This window comes from Eumetopias jubatus, unplaced genomic scaffold, assembly GCF_037043125.1.
Source record: "Eumetopias jubatus isolate StellerSeaLion01/CBP00866 unplaced genomic scaffold, mEumJub1_p1.0 scaffold_9, whole genome shotgun sequence".
NCBI lineage: Eukaryota > Metazoa > Chordata > Mammalia > Carnivora > Otariidae > Eumetopias > Eumetopias jubatus.
Genome location: NW_028274815.1, coordinates 130,749,412 through 130,767,494, shown reverse-complemented (window position 1 = coordinate 130,767,494; position 18,083 = coordinate 130,749,412). Strand labels below are relative to the sequence as shown.

The window sequence follows — 18,083 nt, the reverse complement described above, 5'->3', positions numbered from 1 at the left end:
TCTTTGCCCTTGGGGTTCCCTTCCAGTCTGCCCAGATTGTACTTCCTTGCATGGTTGCATGGCTGTTGCTCCCTGTCCCCTCAGCTCAGCTGTCACACCAGCCTCCCTGACCACCTGGTCTTCCCAAGCCACACCTGTCCCCCACACCCTCTCCTGCCCAGGCCTTATTTTATTTTGGGTGGTGGTTTATGGTCTGTCTCCCTCCACTAGAGTAGAAGCTCCAGAGGGGGAGGACTTGTCTGTTTTGTTCACTCCTGAATGCCCAAGCGCCGGGGGAGGGCCCAGGACACCGAGCGCACAAGACATAGCAGGTGACAAAAAAGAGGCAGTGATTACTTGTCTTATATTATTATTGTTGTTAGCGTTCAATAAATACTGTTGACCGGAAAGTCGGATTGATCACGTATTGGAAATGTGCAAGTTATATATAGCCAGTGCATGCAGAAAGTGAGTAAATGCAGTGACCGTCAGATTGGCTAAATGAGATGGCCTTGGGGCCAATTATACTGGGCTCGAGTGACACAAAGTTTTTATTTTATCTTGTGCTGAACACTTAACCCTGTTTTGCAGTGGGACTGCGAGGAAGGAGAAGGCAAGATCCTGTTCCAACATTCAGTCCCCATAGGACCTGGAGTAGTCTAACTTCCTACCAGTTGGATATTTAATAAATGCTTACTCTTATGAATTGAGCTGGGAAAACCACATTGAGTCCCTGGATAATATGAAACATTGTAACTAAAGAATACATAGCAAAAGGTCTCCCTACTCCCTCCTTCCCAAAGGGAACCGGTACTGGAGATTTCCTGCGTTTGAAGCATGTCTGCCTGTGGATCCTCTTGTGTTCATGCAAAGAGGAGCATCCTGGACACACCTTTTAGCCTCTTGCTTTTCAATTTAGCCTATCTTGCAAAATGGGGCCATTTAGTGCATCCAGCTCTCATTCTTCTTGAAGGACTACTGTGGCTGTTCTTGGGTTTTTTTTTTTTTTTTTTTAAGAATACATTTTTAAAAAAAATTTTATTTATTTGAGAGAGCGAGAAAGAGAGAGAGAGAGCGCGCTCACATGAGAGGGGGGAGGGTCAGAGGGAGAAACAGACTCTCCGCTGAGCAGGGAGCCCGACATGGGACTTGATCCCAGGACTCCAGGATCATGGCCCGAGCCGAAGGCAGTCGCTTAACCAACTGAGCCACCCAGGCGCCCGGCTGTTCTTGTTGATTTCCCCAGCCCCCTCTGTTTCCAGTCTTCTGCAGCCACAGTGCATGTTGCAGTGACTTCCCACCTACTTTGTGCTCGTGTGCAGATCTGCAGGTTAAGTAATGAATGGCTTAACCTGATAGCTTGTGGTGCAGAGCCTGCTAAGACAACACAGACAAAACGCATATAAACACATAGTCGACCTGATGCTTGGTTTTCTGAAATCCATTCTTCAGCTTTCGTTAGTATGGGAGCCATCATTACAGGATTATTACAGGATGGGGAGAGGGGTCGGTCGTGACCAGTGGGATGGCTTCCACAAATGAGAGAGGTGTGCTCCCTGTCCGATGATCCTCCCCCCACCCACATTCATTCAGCACTTAGCGCATGTCCCCCGGTGGCCCGCACGGGTGCTTCCCATCCATGGGCAGTAATCATGTTGGACTCCTTGAGGCTTCTGTCCCTGGCCTTTGGACAACTTAGAACAGGGCCAACACAGATGAGTTACTAGAAGTGAAATCTGTCCTTGTCACATACTCCACCCGAGCACCAGTTTACTGGAATGAAGATGCTATTTTTAAGAAAGAGCATTGTGTTTCATCCGGGAAATTTTGAGCATCTGGGCAGGCAGCTTGCTGATGCCTAGGGACCATGTTTGCTCAGCTCTGTACCCCAGCACCCCACCAGGACCTGCCTGGCCCATAGGAGGAGGGGGAGAAGGGCAGGCCGAGGTGTACCAGTATTTACGTAAGTCATAATCTCCCCGTCTGCTTGGTTTCGCTTCACTTGGCAGCGTCACAAGGGGCTGGCCGGACTGGGGTTTCTCCCTCCCGGCCTGTGTGCGTGGGGACAGAGGCCAACAATTCGGCATGGGGTGTTTCCATCACAGTGCTTATGAGGGCTTGTGATTCTTGAAATGCCTTGTGTATGGGCTCTCCAGAAGGATGAGCTGCCTTTTTGGGGTGTTTTCAGAGTGTCTTTGTTCTGCTGGAGCTGCCCACGTTGCTCTGCCTGGTGCGGGCCACCCGGGAGCAGGTGCACTCATGAGCTGACCTCACAGGACAGCCCGGACAGCTGTGGGGGCTGGGTGGTCATTTGGCCCGCAGCTGGTACTCTGGCCTGGCTCCAGGTGACGCCGGGCCCTGAGCCATTGTCTTCCTGGCTGGTTCCTCTGGGGTGCTGCTGAAAGGAGATCTGGGTGTCGAGAGGATATTCTTTCGCTTCTTTACCTGGTTATCTTGGTTGGAACCAGCAACCTCGACAGTATGGGGTGCTGGAAAGACACTAGGTTTTCGAATGAGATGGAGGCATTTCAAGGCCAGACTCCTCTGTTTCTCACATACTGGCAAACTTGTGTGCTTTATTTTTTATTTTATTTTTATTTTTTAAAGCAAACAGACTTTCATTTGGGTAATTAGAATTGGAATTTGGGAGACACAGATTGAAGTGGAAATCTGAGTTAGGTCCTCCTTGGGTGCTTCATTTAACTGTTGCGAGCTTTCCTCTCATCAGCAAAATGTGAAAGTAATAGTGCTAATGTGTTGCTGTATCTTTACTTTTTTAACTTAAATCTCATTTTTAAAATGAATCTTACATTTTGAAATAAGCAATTTGGGCTTGGGCACAAACCATCTTTTATCTGGAGCACAGCTTCTTAGAAGCCTTGGCTCCGTTTTCCCTTCTCATGACGGATGAAGCCCCATTCGTGGCTCTTGTCCCGACCCAGGGCAGATGCTTGAGAGAAAAACATTCGGAGAAGAGCGGGCAGGTGTGGACGTGGCCTTGACAGTGTGACTTTGTCTTTCCCACAGGTGCTGTGAGTGGGTGCGATGCTGCGGTGGAGGGGAGCCCAGGCCCCGCACTGTGTGGTTGGGGCATCCCGAGAAGAGGGACCAGAGGTACCCTTGGAATGTCATCAACAACCAGAAGTACAACTTCTTCACCTTTCTTCCTGGGGTACGTATGGCCAGGGACCGTTTTTTAGGAGACCCAGGTTCCCGTGGCAGAATAGCCTGTGTGTTTTCTAGGCTGCCTTAGCCACTGGCTGTTCATCTCCCAAAAACCCCACACCAAAAAACCCAAAAACCCATCAGACCCTAAATTCCTCCCCCTGTCATCATGAAATGCATATTCACTCTAGGAAAGTCAGGAGACACAAATATAGAGAAAAATTTTAAGAGGTAAGTTTCATTCCTACCATCCAGAGAGAATTTCTGTGGATATTTTTGCTATTGGATGTTTCTGTTTGGCTTGGTATTTTATGCTATGGAGTCACAGCGTTTCCGCATTAACTTAGACCAATCCGTGGATGTGTACTGTACAAACCTCCCCCCTACCCCAAATTGCATACCTATTTTTATCCACCAGAGCCTCCCCCACACACCAGCTGACTTTAGAAGCAGGAACAGCAACCAGTTCCAGTGCTGGAAGGAAAAAAAAAAAATGACTCTTTGATTTATTGAGAGAGAGTACAGAAAACACAAATGTGTAATGCTGTCGCTTAAGGTCAATTTGAATGTTGTTTTAGGGCGACTCCGACTACATTCATTGCTACCTTCAACTCCCCCCTCCCCCAAATCTCAGTATCTTAAATCAGGAAAAGGTTTATTTCTCATTGATGGAAATCCTGGTGTACACGGGGTCACTCTCTTCCATCTTGTAGCTATGTGCTCTGGAATACAAGGCCACCCGTATCTCCATGGCCAAGCAAGAGCGAGGGGGCCGACAAAGCGCTCTTAATTGCCTTCACCCCGGAGAGACACGTCATTTCCGCTCAGTGCGCCAGATGAGTCCTGCGGCACCAGTCCCACGCCCAGGGCACGTGGGCTCAGCCGAGGCTCTGCCGGAACCCACCTCCACCCAGGATGGGATTCTGCTGTATTTATTTTATGGTGTTGAGACCATATCATGGAGATGATGATTTACCTCGTTTTCCTGATCAATCTTAACAGTAGAGGCATTTTCCACTAAAACCTCCTTTTCATGTTTTGAGGGGCCTACCTGTACTTAAGATGGTTTTTAAGAAATAAGTCATAACAGATAAAGTTGAATGCCCCCGGCATGGCTTCCCCCCTGCCCGCCACCCCCAGGGGTACCCACTCTCTTGAAATATATCATTTCCCCGTGTATCATTATTTATATTTTTACTTTTACAAATATTTTTATTACCCATATGTATTTTCCTAGACAATATATAGAAGTGTTTAAAGTTCCCATGGATGGTACCGTGGGAGTTGTGTTCTTGGGTAGGAATGCTTTCAATGGAGGTTCCCCTCCTACTAAACCACCCCCCCCACCCCCGACCTCATCAGACAAGCCTTGACTGTCTTCCCTCTTCTCTCTCCTCATTCCAGGTGCTGTTTAACCAGTTCAAATACTTTTTCAACCTCTATTTCTTACTTCTTGCCTGCTCTCAGTTTGTTCCTGAGATGAGACTCGGTGCCCTCTATACCTACTGGGTCCCCCTGGTGAGTAAATCAGCCTGGTTTGTTCAGTGGCCTTAGGGCTTTGGGAACAGACACTTCTTTGTCTCTGTCACCCGGGCATCTGGAAAGGGATACGGCCTTTGGAGAGAGAGACCCTCCATCCCCCCGAGATTTTCATGCTGAAGCTCCCTTTCATACAACACTAGGATCAAACTCTGGTGAAGCCTGTGCTCTTGATTCATTCTGTCCATCAGTTGCTCGGTCATTCATTTCTTCAGCTACTATGTATTGCATACTTATTGTGCATTTCACCCCCTTCTAGACTCTGGGGACACAGTGGCAGGCAAGAAAGATGAGCTTCTGTCTTTATGGGTTGTACTATTTGAATTGTTTTCTGAGATCGCCTTTTCTGTTTATGTAGAGTCTGTCAGCATGAGGGTTTGAAAGGTACCAGGTTCTGTGCTTTGTGTACGAAGTCAGACAGAACTGGCCAGAATGCTCCTCCATTCCCTCCCTTACCTCCTTTTGGCAAGTGGTTATTGAGCACCTGCTGTGTGTCAGGCACTGTGCTGGATGCTGGGGACACAGCATGGAATGAAACAGATAAAAACTCCTGCCCTTGTGGAGTTGATGTTCGGAAGGGATAGACAGTAAACAGAGGAATGAAATCATTTTGAATTATGAAAAGTGCCACAGAGGTTATAGAATAAAGTCACAGGCTAGATGGGCAATCCCAGGCACATTTTATTTATTTATTTTTTTTTTTTTTAAGATTTTATTTATTTATTTGACAGAGAGAGAGATAGTGAGAGCAAGAACACAAGCAGGGAGAGTGGGAGAGGGAGAAGCAGGCTTCCCGCTGAGCAGGGGGCCCGATGTGGAGCTCAATCCCAGGACCCTGGGATCATGACCTGAGCCGAAGGCAGCCGCTTAAGCAACTGAGCCCCCCAGGCGCCCCCCAGGCACATTTAATACTTGTTGAATGGATGAAGGTGGGGAAGGGAGGTGTGGAGGGGCAGCCTTAGCCAGTGTGGCCATGGAAAGCCTCTTGAGGAGGGGATGGGCAGAAGAGTAGGAGGGCAGGAGTATTCCAGCTACAGGAACAGCCGTGCAAAGGCCCTGCGGTAGGGATGTGCTCAGAGCATTTGAAGAACAGAAGGAAACCCAGTGTTACTGGGTGGTGGAGAGGGTGAAACTGACACCTCTTCTCCAAATAGAGGCTGTTTATTTCTCACTAAGTTAGGTGGGACTTGGGAGGACACTTGAATTCTCTGTTCACAAATATTGTTCACGTTTTAATTGGGAGAAGACTGTTACAGTAGAAAAGATTTAAGCCTTCCTTAAAGAAGTAAGAACAGGATTTTTTTACTTGTCGCATTAGCAGATAAGTCAGGCCAGCAGCTCCAGCCCTGAGAAAGGAGAGGGGATTCGTTTTTCCCACATGAACAGCAAGGGTGCTTTGGGGATGTGCAAGCTCTTCTGTCCTGCTGTCGTTTGTAGGTGAGGTAGGACTCTGGGGGTGGGAGCAAACTTTTGTTTGCATCCTTCCCTTGCATAACAAACATTCCAGTCTGCGTTCTTACACACGGAATGAAATGCTGCGGACTCAGAGGCTGGGCTGCCACAACCGAGCCTTGGGAGAGCTAGGGAGCTCCTGTCCCTTCCAAGATGGAAGGCGCTGCTCCATTTCCTCAGGTGCAGACATAGACCTGGAGTTGCCAGTCCCCAGAGTTAGAAACTTTAGAGTTTTATATGAAATACCCCAGTTTAATTTGAGTTTTTTCGTTCCACTGTTTACTACATACCTACCTATATAGAGTCACCCTAAGTTGCTTATTTTTAAAAAGTTAGTCTCTGGGGCACCTGGGTGGCTCAGATGGTTAAGCGTCTGCCTTCGGCTCAGGTCATGATCCCAGGGTCCTGGGATTGAGCCCCACATTGGGCTCCTGGCTCAGTGGGGAGCCTGCTTCTCCCTCTGCCTCTCTCCTTGCTCATGCTCTCTCTCTCTCTCTCTCTCTCTCTGTATCTCTGTGTCTCAAATGAATAAATAAAAATCTGTAAAAAATAAAAATAAAAAAATAAAAGGTTAGTCTCTAATGTATATAAAAATATAATTTATCACATTGCCTTCCGTTGGTTCCCTTTTTGAAGTGTAGTTATTTGAAAGGTAATACATTCACATGATGCATGAAACATAAAAACGTTCCCAGTGAAAATCTCCCTCCTGTCCAGTCCAGCTGGGCTGGAGCAAGTGGTGGGGACAGGGATGGCCTAGAGGACCCCCCACCCCCCCCTTCTAAATTAGAGGGCCTGGCCCCAGCTCCTGCCTCTGTCACCTTGCTGAAGTGATGCCTAGAGGTTCCCAGAGAAGCCTGACCTTCAGTGCGTGTGGTACTGTGACCCCAGCCACCTCTGCCATCTCCCTGTCTGCCTGCTGACTCACCTGTTCCCCCCCCCACCCCAAACTGTGAACTGTGTCCGCAGGTAGAAACCAGGCAGGGGAATAGCAGCCTCTGGTGGCCCTGAACTTCCTGCCTCTGCGTCCGTGTCTCGTTTATAGGCAGCTTTTCCTATGAAGGCTTAGGACTGTGGGGGGATGTGGGTCTTGGTTTGCCTCTTCCCAGGGGCTGCAGAGAAGGAGGTTTGGGGTCAAAGACAAAGTAGATGGCATCTATTTCTAGGTGTGACTATAGCTGATTTCCCCTAGATTTTTTTTTTTAATATTTCACAAAGTTTTTTTTTTAAGATTTTATTTATATATTAGAGTGCACACAAGCAGGGGCGGGGAATGGGTCAAGGAAGAAGCAGACTCCCCACTGAGCAGGGAGCCCGACGTGGGGCTCCAGGATCATGACCTGAGCTGAAGGTAGATGCCTAACAGACTGAACTACCCAGGTGTTGTCCTCCCCTAGATTTTTCTGTGCAGAGTCTGTTTCCAGTTCTGGACTAGAATACATATTTGAAATGTCTGACTACCCCGAAAGGCCTCTCGTTCCAAACCCAGCTGTAAAATAAGCACCGTGGCGGGGATGTGGAGAAAGGGGAACCCTCCTACACTGTTGGTGGGATGGAAGCTGGTGCAGCCCCTCTGGAAAACAGTATGGAGGTTCCTCAAACAGTTGAAAATAGAGCTACCATCCGACCCAGCAATTGCACTACTGGGTAGTTACCCCAAAGATACAAATGTAGGGATCCGAAGGGGTACGTGCACCCCAATGTTTATAGCAGCAATGTCCACAATAGCCAAACTGTGGAAAGAGCCAAGATGGCCATCGACAGATGAATGGATAAAGAAGAGGTGGTATATATACACAATGGAATATTATGCAGCCATCAAAAGGAATGAGATCTTGCCATTTGCAACAACGTGGATGGAACTGGAGGGTGTTATGCTGAGTGAAATAAGTCAATCAGAGAAAGACATGTATCATATGACCTCGCTGATATGAGGAATTCTTAATCTCAGGAAACAAACTGAGGGTTGCTGGAGTGGTGGGGGGGTGGGAGGGATGGGGTGGCTGGGTGATAGACATTGGGGAGGGTATGTGCTATGGTGAGCGCTGTGAATTGTGCAAGACTGTTGAATCACAGATCTGTACTTCTGAAACAAATAATGCAATATATGTTAAGAAAAAAAAAGAAGATAGCAGGAGGGGAAGAATGAAGGGGAGTAAGTCGGAGGGGGAGACGAACCATTAGAGACGATGGACTCTGAAAAACAAACTGAAGGTTCTAGAGGGGAGGGGGGTGGGGGGATGGGTTAGCCTGGTGGTGGGTATTAAAGAGGGCACGTTCTGCGTGGAGCACTGGGTGTTATGCACAAACAATGAATCATGGAACACTACATCAAAAACTAATGATGTAATGTATGGTGATTAACATAACAATAAAAAATTATTAAAAAATAAATAAAATAAGCACCGTGGTTCTGAATGAGGGCTGAGAGCCATGCGGCTGAGGTGTGGTTCCTGGCTATACTTTGAGAAATTAGATAATTTGAATCTCAGTTTTCTCATCTGTAAAACAGGGACGATCATGTCTCCTTCCCTGGCTTGTTGGAAGAATTAAATGAGGGCGCCTGGGTGGCTCAGTTGGTTAAGCGACTGCCTTCGGCTCAGGTCATGATCCTGGAGTCCCGGGATCGAGTCCCACATCGGGCTCCCTGCTCGGCGGGGAGTCTGCTTCTCCCTCTGACCCTCTTCCCTCTCCTCTCTGTCTCTCGTTCTCTCTCTCTCAAATAAATAAATAAAATCTATAAAAAAAAAAGGAAGAATTAAATGAAGTACTACAAATAAGATGCCTCTTGAGAGGACATACTCTCATTTGAATTTTAAAATTCTGGCACTAGTAACATTGTTCACTGGATGAAGATTTCGCGCTTTTTTTTTTTTTTTAAGATTTTACTTATTTATTTGACAGCGAGACAGCGAGAGAGGGAACACAAGCAGGGGGAGTGGGAGAGGGAGAAGCAGGCTTCCCGCTGAGCAGGGAGCCCGACGCGGGGCTCGATCCCAGGACCCCAGGATTATGACCTGAGCCCCGGAGGCAGACGCTTAACAACTGAGCCACCCAGGCACCCCAAGGTTTAGCTTTTGATAACTTTTTTTTTTTGGTACTAATGTATTAGAGGGAGAAATTCCTCAATAGATAGCTGAAATAATCCATAAAATTGTATGAAGACCAAATAATCTAGATTTTTTTGTTATTAAGATCTACTTTGTGTACCTTAGATGCACAGGTACTACGTTCACAAAGTGGTGAGTGTTGACTTGTCAACACCCATGGAAACAGCACCTAGGTCAAATACAGAACAGTTTCATCACCCTAGTTCCCTAATGCCCCTTTCCAGTCACCCCATCCTGAACCAGAGGCAACTGCTTTTCTGATTTCTAGCTCATAGATTTGTTTTGCTTTGTTGTACTCTATTTTGACGTACAACTTTACAAAAGGAGGCTTAGCACCTTCAGAATGGCTTGTCTCGGCGCTAATCAGAGGCTATCACTGCCTCTGATTCTTTTACAAGCTCAGACAACCCCAGGCCTCCCTATTAAAGCCTCTCTCTAAATATCTGTGGCTATGAAGGACCTCTGAAGTTGCATAGTTGGAATTTATTTCTGGACTACATTTGCATCTCTTTGTGAAAGCATTTTCTAGCCTCAGGGATGGCATGTCCTCTGGGATTAATGGGAACTGTGTGTTTGGGCGTGGGGTGGGGGGAGCAGATAGGATAATTTAGGAGGCGGTATTTATCTGCAGCAGGGAGGTTAGCGGCTCCTGTCTTTGTAGGAGCACACACTTTCCACTGTCATCAATGGGATTTAGCTGGGCCCACGCAGGGGGAAATAGAAACGGGAACATTTGAAAGAACAAACAGCAAACACCTGGATTCTGGCCCAAAACAAGGAAACTGGCAGTTTGGGGGGGCGGGGGGGGAGGGTTGTGCACCCTGGGTCTGCGTTCTTCCCAGAACAGGTTTCCTCTCCCCTCCTGGTCTTGTTATGCTTTTATTCTGAAATGCACCAGTTTTGCTCTGGCTGCAGCCAGTACTTTACAATCTGATTGGAAACAGGAGTAATCCTTTGATTGTAAAGATGAATGAGCCCTTGGAGGAGTTTCACAAAGCCGCACATCTCTGGCTAGATTTACATAAGAGATTTAAAGTCCTTTGAATCGAAGTTAATATATTTCACGGAGTAAACAGTATGAAAATGAAATGCTCAAAGAATGACCGCTGCTAACCTTCAGGGTGATGGTGCTTTCTGTAATTTTTTTTAAAAAATGACTTTAAAAGGAGATGACAAGCCTATCTTGTAAGAAAAATGAATGAGTGTTCTTGCCTTTATTGACATGAGAGGAGAAATCTAGATGGAAATAGATTCTTGTTATGGCTGACTCAAACACCAGTTCCCACCAAATTTTATGAGTTGGGGTACCTGGCCCAGGAAAGGTCGGGCAGTTTCCAATTTTTTCTATAATTTGTTTCTACTTACACAATTAATGCTTCAGTGTGTTCTCTTTATAAGGATTTAAAACAGTACAGACAAGACTGAAGTCCCCTTTGGCCCCTTCGTCCCTCTCAGTCCCTTCCTTGCAAAGGAATCTAGCCAATAGTTAAGGAATCTAGCCAATAGTTAAGGAAATTGGGACTCTTCACAGAAGATGGTGGCTGTCCCTTGTTTGTATGCACGGTGTTACATTGTATGTTGTGAAAAGTGAATTTCCCTCCTTGGCAGGTCAGTGCATGGGATGGATTTCATTCTTTTTAACCTTCTCATGGGCCTCCATCTTATTGGCTAGTAAGTCTTCCAAGTTTGTCTGGAGGCACAACACCGTGGCTGTTAGGAGCAAGGACTCTGGAGCCAGATTTCCTGCCTGTCACTTAGAGCTTCATATCCTTGGGCAAGATGACTCAACCGTTCTGTGCTTCTGAGGCTCCGGCTCAGCAATCGTGAGCGTAGGGTTGCTGTGGGGGTGTAGTGTAGTTGGAAGGGCGCCCAGCACAAGACGAGTGGGGTACGAAGAGCAGACACCATCCCTCTGTCACTGCCTGTGGACAGACCACCTTTTCCTCTTAGAAACCCTGTGGTTTCTAAACCCTGCGGTGGTGGTGGGTAGGGCTGCCCGTGTACCTGTGTGTCAGCGAGTGTTTCCCCAGGGCATGTGTGTAGGAAGGAGTTGGGAGAAGTGGGCTTCCTGGGGCGCGTGCGTTTGGGGTAATTAGCAGGCCCTGCCCTGTTGCCCTTCGGTGTGGCCTCTGGCCTTTTCTGTCCCCAGCAGCAGAAGAGGAAGGTCACTTTCCTCAGGGCTCATCCTCTCTCCACTCTCTCCGCAGGGCTTTGTGCTGGCCGTCACTGTCATCCGAGAGGCTGTGGAGGAGATCCGATGCTATGTGCGGGACAGGGAAGTCAACTGCCAGGTCTACAGCCGGCTCACGACGAGAGGTCAGCCTCCCGGCTCCGGCCTGGGGCCACAGGGTTGCAACTCCATCATGGGCCGCTGACAGTCAGGGAGCAGAGTTCAAGGCCCGGGGCCGTTGGGTGTGCAGACACTGTGTGGTGGCACCAGGGAGGCCAGCGTGTGCCTGAGGCTGCCACAGTCGCTCCCAGAGCCAGGCCTATTGGCCAACTTGTGTTGTCATCAGCCTGGAATTAAACTTTGTTCGTTGGGCATCCTCTTCTGGCTGACCCTGCACCTTCTGGCTGACCCTGCACCTTTGCCTGTCCCTGGGCTGACTGAGGAGGGAAGGAGAGAGCCCCTCTCGTTCACGTGGTGGAGACTGCAAAGTCTGTCCTACAAGCTTTAAAAGATACTCTTTCAACATTATAAAACGCATGCTACAACTTCGCAACATTAGTTTTTAAATAGGCACCAGATTTATATAAACACTGTATCTGTGAAGATTTCCTTGAAAGGCATCTTATAGATCCTAAAAATTATGGTGGGGAGTGTATATAGTCAGACCCAAAGAGAAGCGACTAGATGGCCTTTTTTTTTTTTTTTTTAAGATTTTATTTACTTATTTGACAGAGACACAGCGAGAGAGGGAACACAAGCAGGGGGAGTGGGAGAGGGAGAAGCAGGCTTCCCAGGGAGCAGGGAGCCTGATGAGGGGCTCGATCCTAGGACCCTGGGATCATGACCTGAGCCGAAGGCAGACGCTTAACGACTGAGCCACCCAGGCGCCCCAAGATGAGTGCATTTTTAAATTGGTGGAATTAAAACCAAAACAAAAACCACCCAAACACCCCATTAAAAACCCACAAAGCAACCCAGCCAATGTTGACTTCTATTTCAACTACGAATTCTACAGGAGATTACCTGTAAGGATGTGTTCAGAAATGAGTGCATGTTACCTAAAGTTCCAGAAGATGACTGATCCCATTCAGGGTTTAGTAATGTTTTAGGAGAGGCAGAGACGGAGAAAAGCTGTGCCTTACCTTCAGGATGTTGAGAATTCTGAAAAAGATGAGATAGATGTCTCGGGGAAGGCATATCTGAGTCAAGTGTGAACTGCTTTCCAAAGCTTTAGTCTTCCCAAGAAGTCGTCCACACGTGGTTTCAGGGTTTTGCATACAACTTCTCTTCTAGGAACAATGTCAGAGGAATATGTTTTAGGCTCAAAAAAATTGTTTTTTAAATAAAATCCCCCGAGGCCATGAATGTATTTCGTTTTAGGGCATTTAAATAGATTTTCATAGTTGGTGGTCTTAACATTTTGCAAGTCTCTGGGAGAAGTGGGGGATGTAGAGTTGGTATAAAAATGCTTTATTATTGCTAAACTACTGTATTTAGAACATTTTGCTACGTAAAGAAAGAAAACCCGGCATAATCTTTGTAAAGGCAGGTGGCTTGGGCTTTCCACGTGGATAATCAGAAGACCCCTCTGCGGGGTGTTTTTTTGTGGTTCGTGTATATTAAATCCTCCCTTAATAACATATTCTGACTATAACATTTAAAATGCTAGGCAACCAACAAAAGCCCCATTGGAGAGGGTGCGGTGGATCTATTTAGAGGGATTCCATTCATTCATCTATCCAGGCTCCAAACCTTCTTTGGTTCTTTTCATATTGCAATTGCTTTTCCTGTGAATGATTTTTCTGCCCTCCCCTGCAGACCCCCTTCTCAGCTCCTGCTTTATCTTCACTCAGTTCTTGGAAAGATCCTAAGGAGAATTGGCAGATGGCTCTAGCATTAAAAACTTGTCTTCCTTTGTTGGTCTCCTTTTGTGGCCCGTGGTTTCCATTGTCATGCCAATACGACAGTAGGGGAAACCCGAGCAGAGTTCTGAATATTAACCCAGCCCCTGCTCAGCCATTTGTTTTGAAAGCCCCCAAAAAGCACTGAAGAAACTGTCAGCTCAGAAAGTGATCGAGGTGAGGTTAGTTATTTGATACACTTGGGGGGGGGCGGGCGGGGAGAAGGGCCAGGGTTGGAAGCCCCAACTGGAAGATTTCAGAGAGAGGAAGAGAAAGAAGCTTTTTTTGACCTTACTGTTTAATTACTTACTAATTTTATCACATGATGTCTTAAAATATATTTTTCAACACTATTTTTAGAGTTCAGAAACCTTTAGAAATCAGAATATCGAGTCCTTGATCACTAGATTACAGGCCATGATATTTACCTGCATTCTGCATCATTTCCTGATTAATAACAGCAGTACTTGTGCTGATAAAATTTAAAAAATTGGGGGGTAGTAACTTCTAAAAACTAGGAAGAAAGTTACAAAAATCATGTGGTGAACGGTGATACGCTCTTCCATCAAATGTTAACATTTTGTCACGTTTGCTTTTTAATATTCTCTCTCTCGTTAGAAATTAAGTTGCAGACATTATTCCCTTTACTCCTAAATACTTTCATGCTTAATTCCGAATAGGGCATTTCTCTCACATAACACAGTACAATTATTGAAATCAGGGAATTCAACATTGGTACATTAATATTAATCTAATCTCTATAGTCCTTACTCAAAATTTGCCATCTGTTCCTGAAATGTTCTGTGTTTTTTTCCCCCCCATCCCCCACCCCCCAGTGTCTAAAATATCCTGTTTTTAACAGCATTTTTTCCTGGTACAGAAACCAGTACAGGTTTTCCCAGTGGCATTTAATTGTCCTTGTTCCTCAATCTCCTCTAGCCTGGCATAGCTCCTTGGTTTTCTTTGATACGACGTTGACATTTTGAAAAGGACTGGCCAGTTTCAGGGAAGTTGCTTTGTAGCCTGTCCCTCAACTTGTGTTTGTCTGATGTGTCAAAATTAGATTCATGACCTGCATTTTTAGCAAGAGTTAATATAGTTTTAGGAATGCTAATGGCATAGATTTCTTGTTGGGACTTTGCCAGAGTTTTAGAGGCATTATGGTAATCAAATTGAAAAAATTTCAAACTTCGAGAAAAAAGTAGATTTTAAACAACTAAAAATCCTGAAAGTCAGGCACTTATCACTGTGAGGAAAAATGGATGATAGGTTTTTTTTTTTTTTTTTTTTGTTAATTGCTACTTCCATTTAGATCATCTTATTTCATTCAAATAATTTGTAATTTGTTACCTAAAATAACACACCAGTTAGATTATTTTTTAATGTCATTGTCATGGTTTAATAGGAAATATTTGAAGTATTTTAATACCTCACATCAAAATGAGCTTTTCTTCATTTTCTTGAGAATTTTTTTGACTACCACATGTCCCAAGTCGACGATAGGCTTCCATATTACAGAGATGAACACAAGGGGCTGGGGATTCTGGGAATTCATAATTTGGTGAAGTATCCAGACATTTAAATAGATAATTAAAAAATGCAACTAATAATTATACATCAGCGGTGGGAGTGGGGTGGCTCTCATAAAGACTGTCCCTTTCTTGAGCACTGCATTCCTGGTTCTGAGCCTGTGCTCTGCCTGAACTCAAGAGTCCTGCTTCCCTTGCAGCCAGCTCCGCGGGCAGGTCCTTAACCTCTCAGTAAATTGGGGGTAGTAATAGTTCCTACCTTATGAGAGTTGCTGTAAATATAACTCTTGTATGAGAAGAACGTAATACTGGCCTGGGATTTGGTGTGTACTCAAGAAAGCCAGTGGTGATGATATTATAGCAGGGGTCCGTTAAATGGTGGTGGGTGTGAATCAGTAAATGGAGGTATGAGCCAGGGGTCATGGGAGGTTATGGGGGCCAGTCAGAGAGGAGCTGATATCTTTTTTTTTTTTTTAAAGATTTATTTATCTATTTGACAGAGAGAGACACAGCGGGAGAGGGAACACAAGCAGGGGGAGTGACAGAGGGAGAAGCAGGCTCCCCGCCGAGCAGGGAGCCTGATGCGGGGCTCGATCCCAGGACCCTGGGATCATGACCTGAGCCAAAGGCAGATGCTTAACGACTGAGCCACCCAGGCGCCCCTTATATGTCTTCTCAGAAGAAGTGACCCTCATCTTAAGTCTTAGAGGGTGGAAGAGAGCAGGACTGGTTGTGTGTTTGTGGTGCAGAGTGCAAAATGGACATGTGGGGCCCTTGTTCAGAAATTAAGAATTTCAAGATGGCAGTAGGTGAGCATAAAACCAAGTCCAGGACCCTTCTGAGCACGGGGCCTGGTGCTAGTACCCAGAGCACACAGGCATGAAGTGGCCCTGGGGAAGAGTCTCCCAAAGGCCACAGGTGTGATGGCTGGGAGTGTAGGGTTCATACCCCAGGTTCTGGCTCCATTTGTTCTTCCCACCTAGGCCATGTTTCCCGAGTCTCCCTCCTGGGAAAACAGAGGAGAAGACCATGCAGGCCAGTGAGGGCCTGACACTGTGCGAAAGTCCGTTCTGTGATCTAGGAATCTGTGTACAAGGCATGCTAGGGAGTAGGTGATGTTGGAAGTGTTTGAAAACTTCTGTCAAAATTGGAAAGCCATAAAAAAAAAAAAAATGAAAGGTTACCTACCATAACCCAGCCAGGTGCTGGACAAGGTCTAGTGTGTAATTTCTTAAACAGCACAATTTCAGGACCCATGAGATCATGACCTGAGCCTAAATCACGAGTTGGGTGCTTAACCGACTGAGCCACTCAGGTGCCCCGAGCATCCTCATTCTGAGGTGGACAACTTATTGTTAGACAGAGTTGTCGAACACCCTCTAGGGATGATGCTTTCAGATAAAGAAGCATCCCCCCGCCTTCTTGAAATCCACGTTTGTAGCATGATCAGACTGGAGGGAGGCTTTTAGGCCCTTACGAGTTTTCTAGAGCTGTCTTCTCTAACAGTGTTCAGAGGCCCTGGAGATACCAAAGCCAAAGGAGAGAGGGTCTTGAAGTGGTAGCTGACCCAGCAAAATGCCATTTTGTTCCTGCAGAGATTGGGGTTGGGTGGGGAAGGAATAATTAGTAAATGGATTGTTTCTCTTTCTTTGTGTCTTGCCCAAACCAAAAGTTTAATTCTGGGGGTAGAGGGGTTTGCCTTGGTTATCACAGGTGGTGAGGACAGTTGGATTTGCATTTTCCCAAGAGGGATTCTGTGGGTCTTCCTACCAGGAATGTTTTCCAGACTAACCTGTGATCATGGGCTAAATGAGGCACGCAGATAATTAGCTTTGAAAGAAAGTGCAAACAGAGGCACAATTAACACAATTGCTGATGCTTCTTTCCCGCTGGGGACATCTGGGCACCCGGTAAGCCATAAGTCATAAGCTGAAGGTCTATGTGAAATGGAGAGAATCTCTCCTATGTTCAGTTTTTGAGTACTGTGTGGTGGTAAAAACCAGCTGGTATGTTTAATCTTCCCCATTTCTTTCCAGATAGTTCTGCATCTTTCCAGGTGCTCTGTTCACCCTTTCCCAGGTACAGAATAATCTCAGGATCTCTCACCTCCACTGAAGAGTGATATCTTTTTTTCTTCACTGAAATTCAAAACCCATTTTGGACCATGATGTAGGATTGTGGTTCCTGTGACTGAATTTTGAGGTCAAAGGATATACATGTTTTTCTTTTTGGCAGTTTAAGTCCATTGGAGTTTATCAGGAGAAGGTAGGTTAATATAGGGAAGATGTGTTCATTAATGGGGCATTGTTTAGCTCATGGGTAATTAACTACATGGAAATAACCTATTCTTTTTCTTTTTTTAATAATTTTTAAAAAGATTTTATTTATTAACATACAATGTATTATTTGTTTCAGGGGTACAGGTCTGTGGTTCATCAGTCTTACACAATTCACAGCGCCCACCATAGCACATACCCTCCCCAGTGTCCGTCACCCAGCCACCCCCTCCCTCCCTCCCCCCATCACTCCAGCAACCCTCCGTTTGTTTCCTGAGATTAAGAGTCGCTTATGGTCGTCTCCCTCTCTGGTTTCGTCTTGTTTCATTTTTCCCTCCCTTCCCGTATGATCCTCTGCCTTGTTTCTCAAGTTCCATATAGCAGTGAGGTCACGTGATAGTTGTCTTTCTCTGATGGACTTATTTCGCTTAGCGTAGTACCCTCTAGTTCCATCCAGAAATTCCCTATTCTTAAGCACAAGTACCATTTTTGTTTTCAAAGTATAAACTCTGTTCAGACGTGGTATGTTTTATACTTCAAAAATTTTTTTATTTCATTTTTTTATAAGTTTCAGATATTTATTAATCAGTGTAAACCCCAACAAAATACATGATTTTGGCATTTAGAGGGGAAATATTTCCTGGATGAGTGGAAAATAGTGCAGATGGCTTCTGGAAGACTTTCATTCAAAGCACCTTTATAGGGAAACATTTCATTTAAAAGTCTGGACTGTCTTCAGTTTGCTATAATCGACATTCACTGAGTAGAACTTGTATTGATCACTGGGACCCATTTTGTTCTGGGGGTCTGGGTTATTCTTCCCATCCCAACTGACATCTGGATTGAACAGTGCCAGGTACAAGACATACAGCGCTGCTCCAAAACCTCCCGCTCCAATAAATTCGAAGAGCGGGGATCAAGCTCTTAGACGTCTTGGCCTGATCCAGGATCTTGGGTGACAT

At 45.9% G+C, this 18,083-nt stretch overlaps 1 protein-coding gene and 1 pseudogene across 1 annotated transcript in view; one reads left to right on the top strand and one right to left on the bottom strand.

Annotated features, from left to right (window-relative positions):
* The window catches only part of ATP9A (ATPase phospholipid transporting 9A), a 128,005-nt gene that overhangs the window by 28,503 nt on the left and 81,419 nt on the right, over positions 1-18,083 (top strand). The window contains exons 2-4 of the mRNA XM_028125226.2: positions 3,007-3,151; positions 4,549-4,662; positions 11,453-11,561. Coding sequence (XP_027981027.2) covers positions 3,007-3,151; positions 4,549-4,662; positions 11,453-11,561 — 368 coding nt within the window. The remainder of the gene's footprint in view (positions 1-3,006; positions 3,152-4,548; positions 4,663-11,452; positions 11,562-18,083) is intronic.
* Positions 17,834-18,083, bottom strand: LOC114225504 (cytochrome c oxidase subunit FA4 pseudogene; annotated as a pseudogene).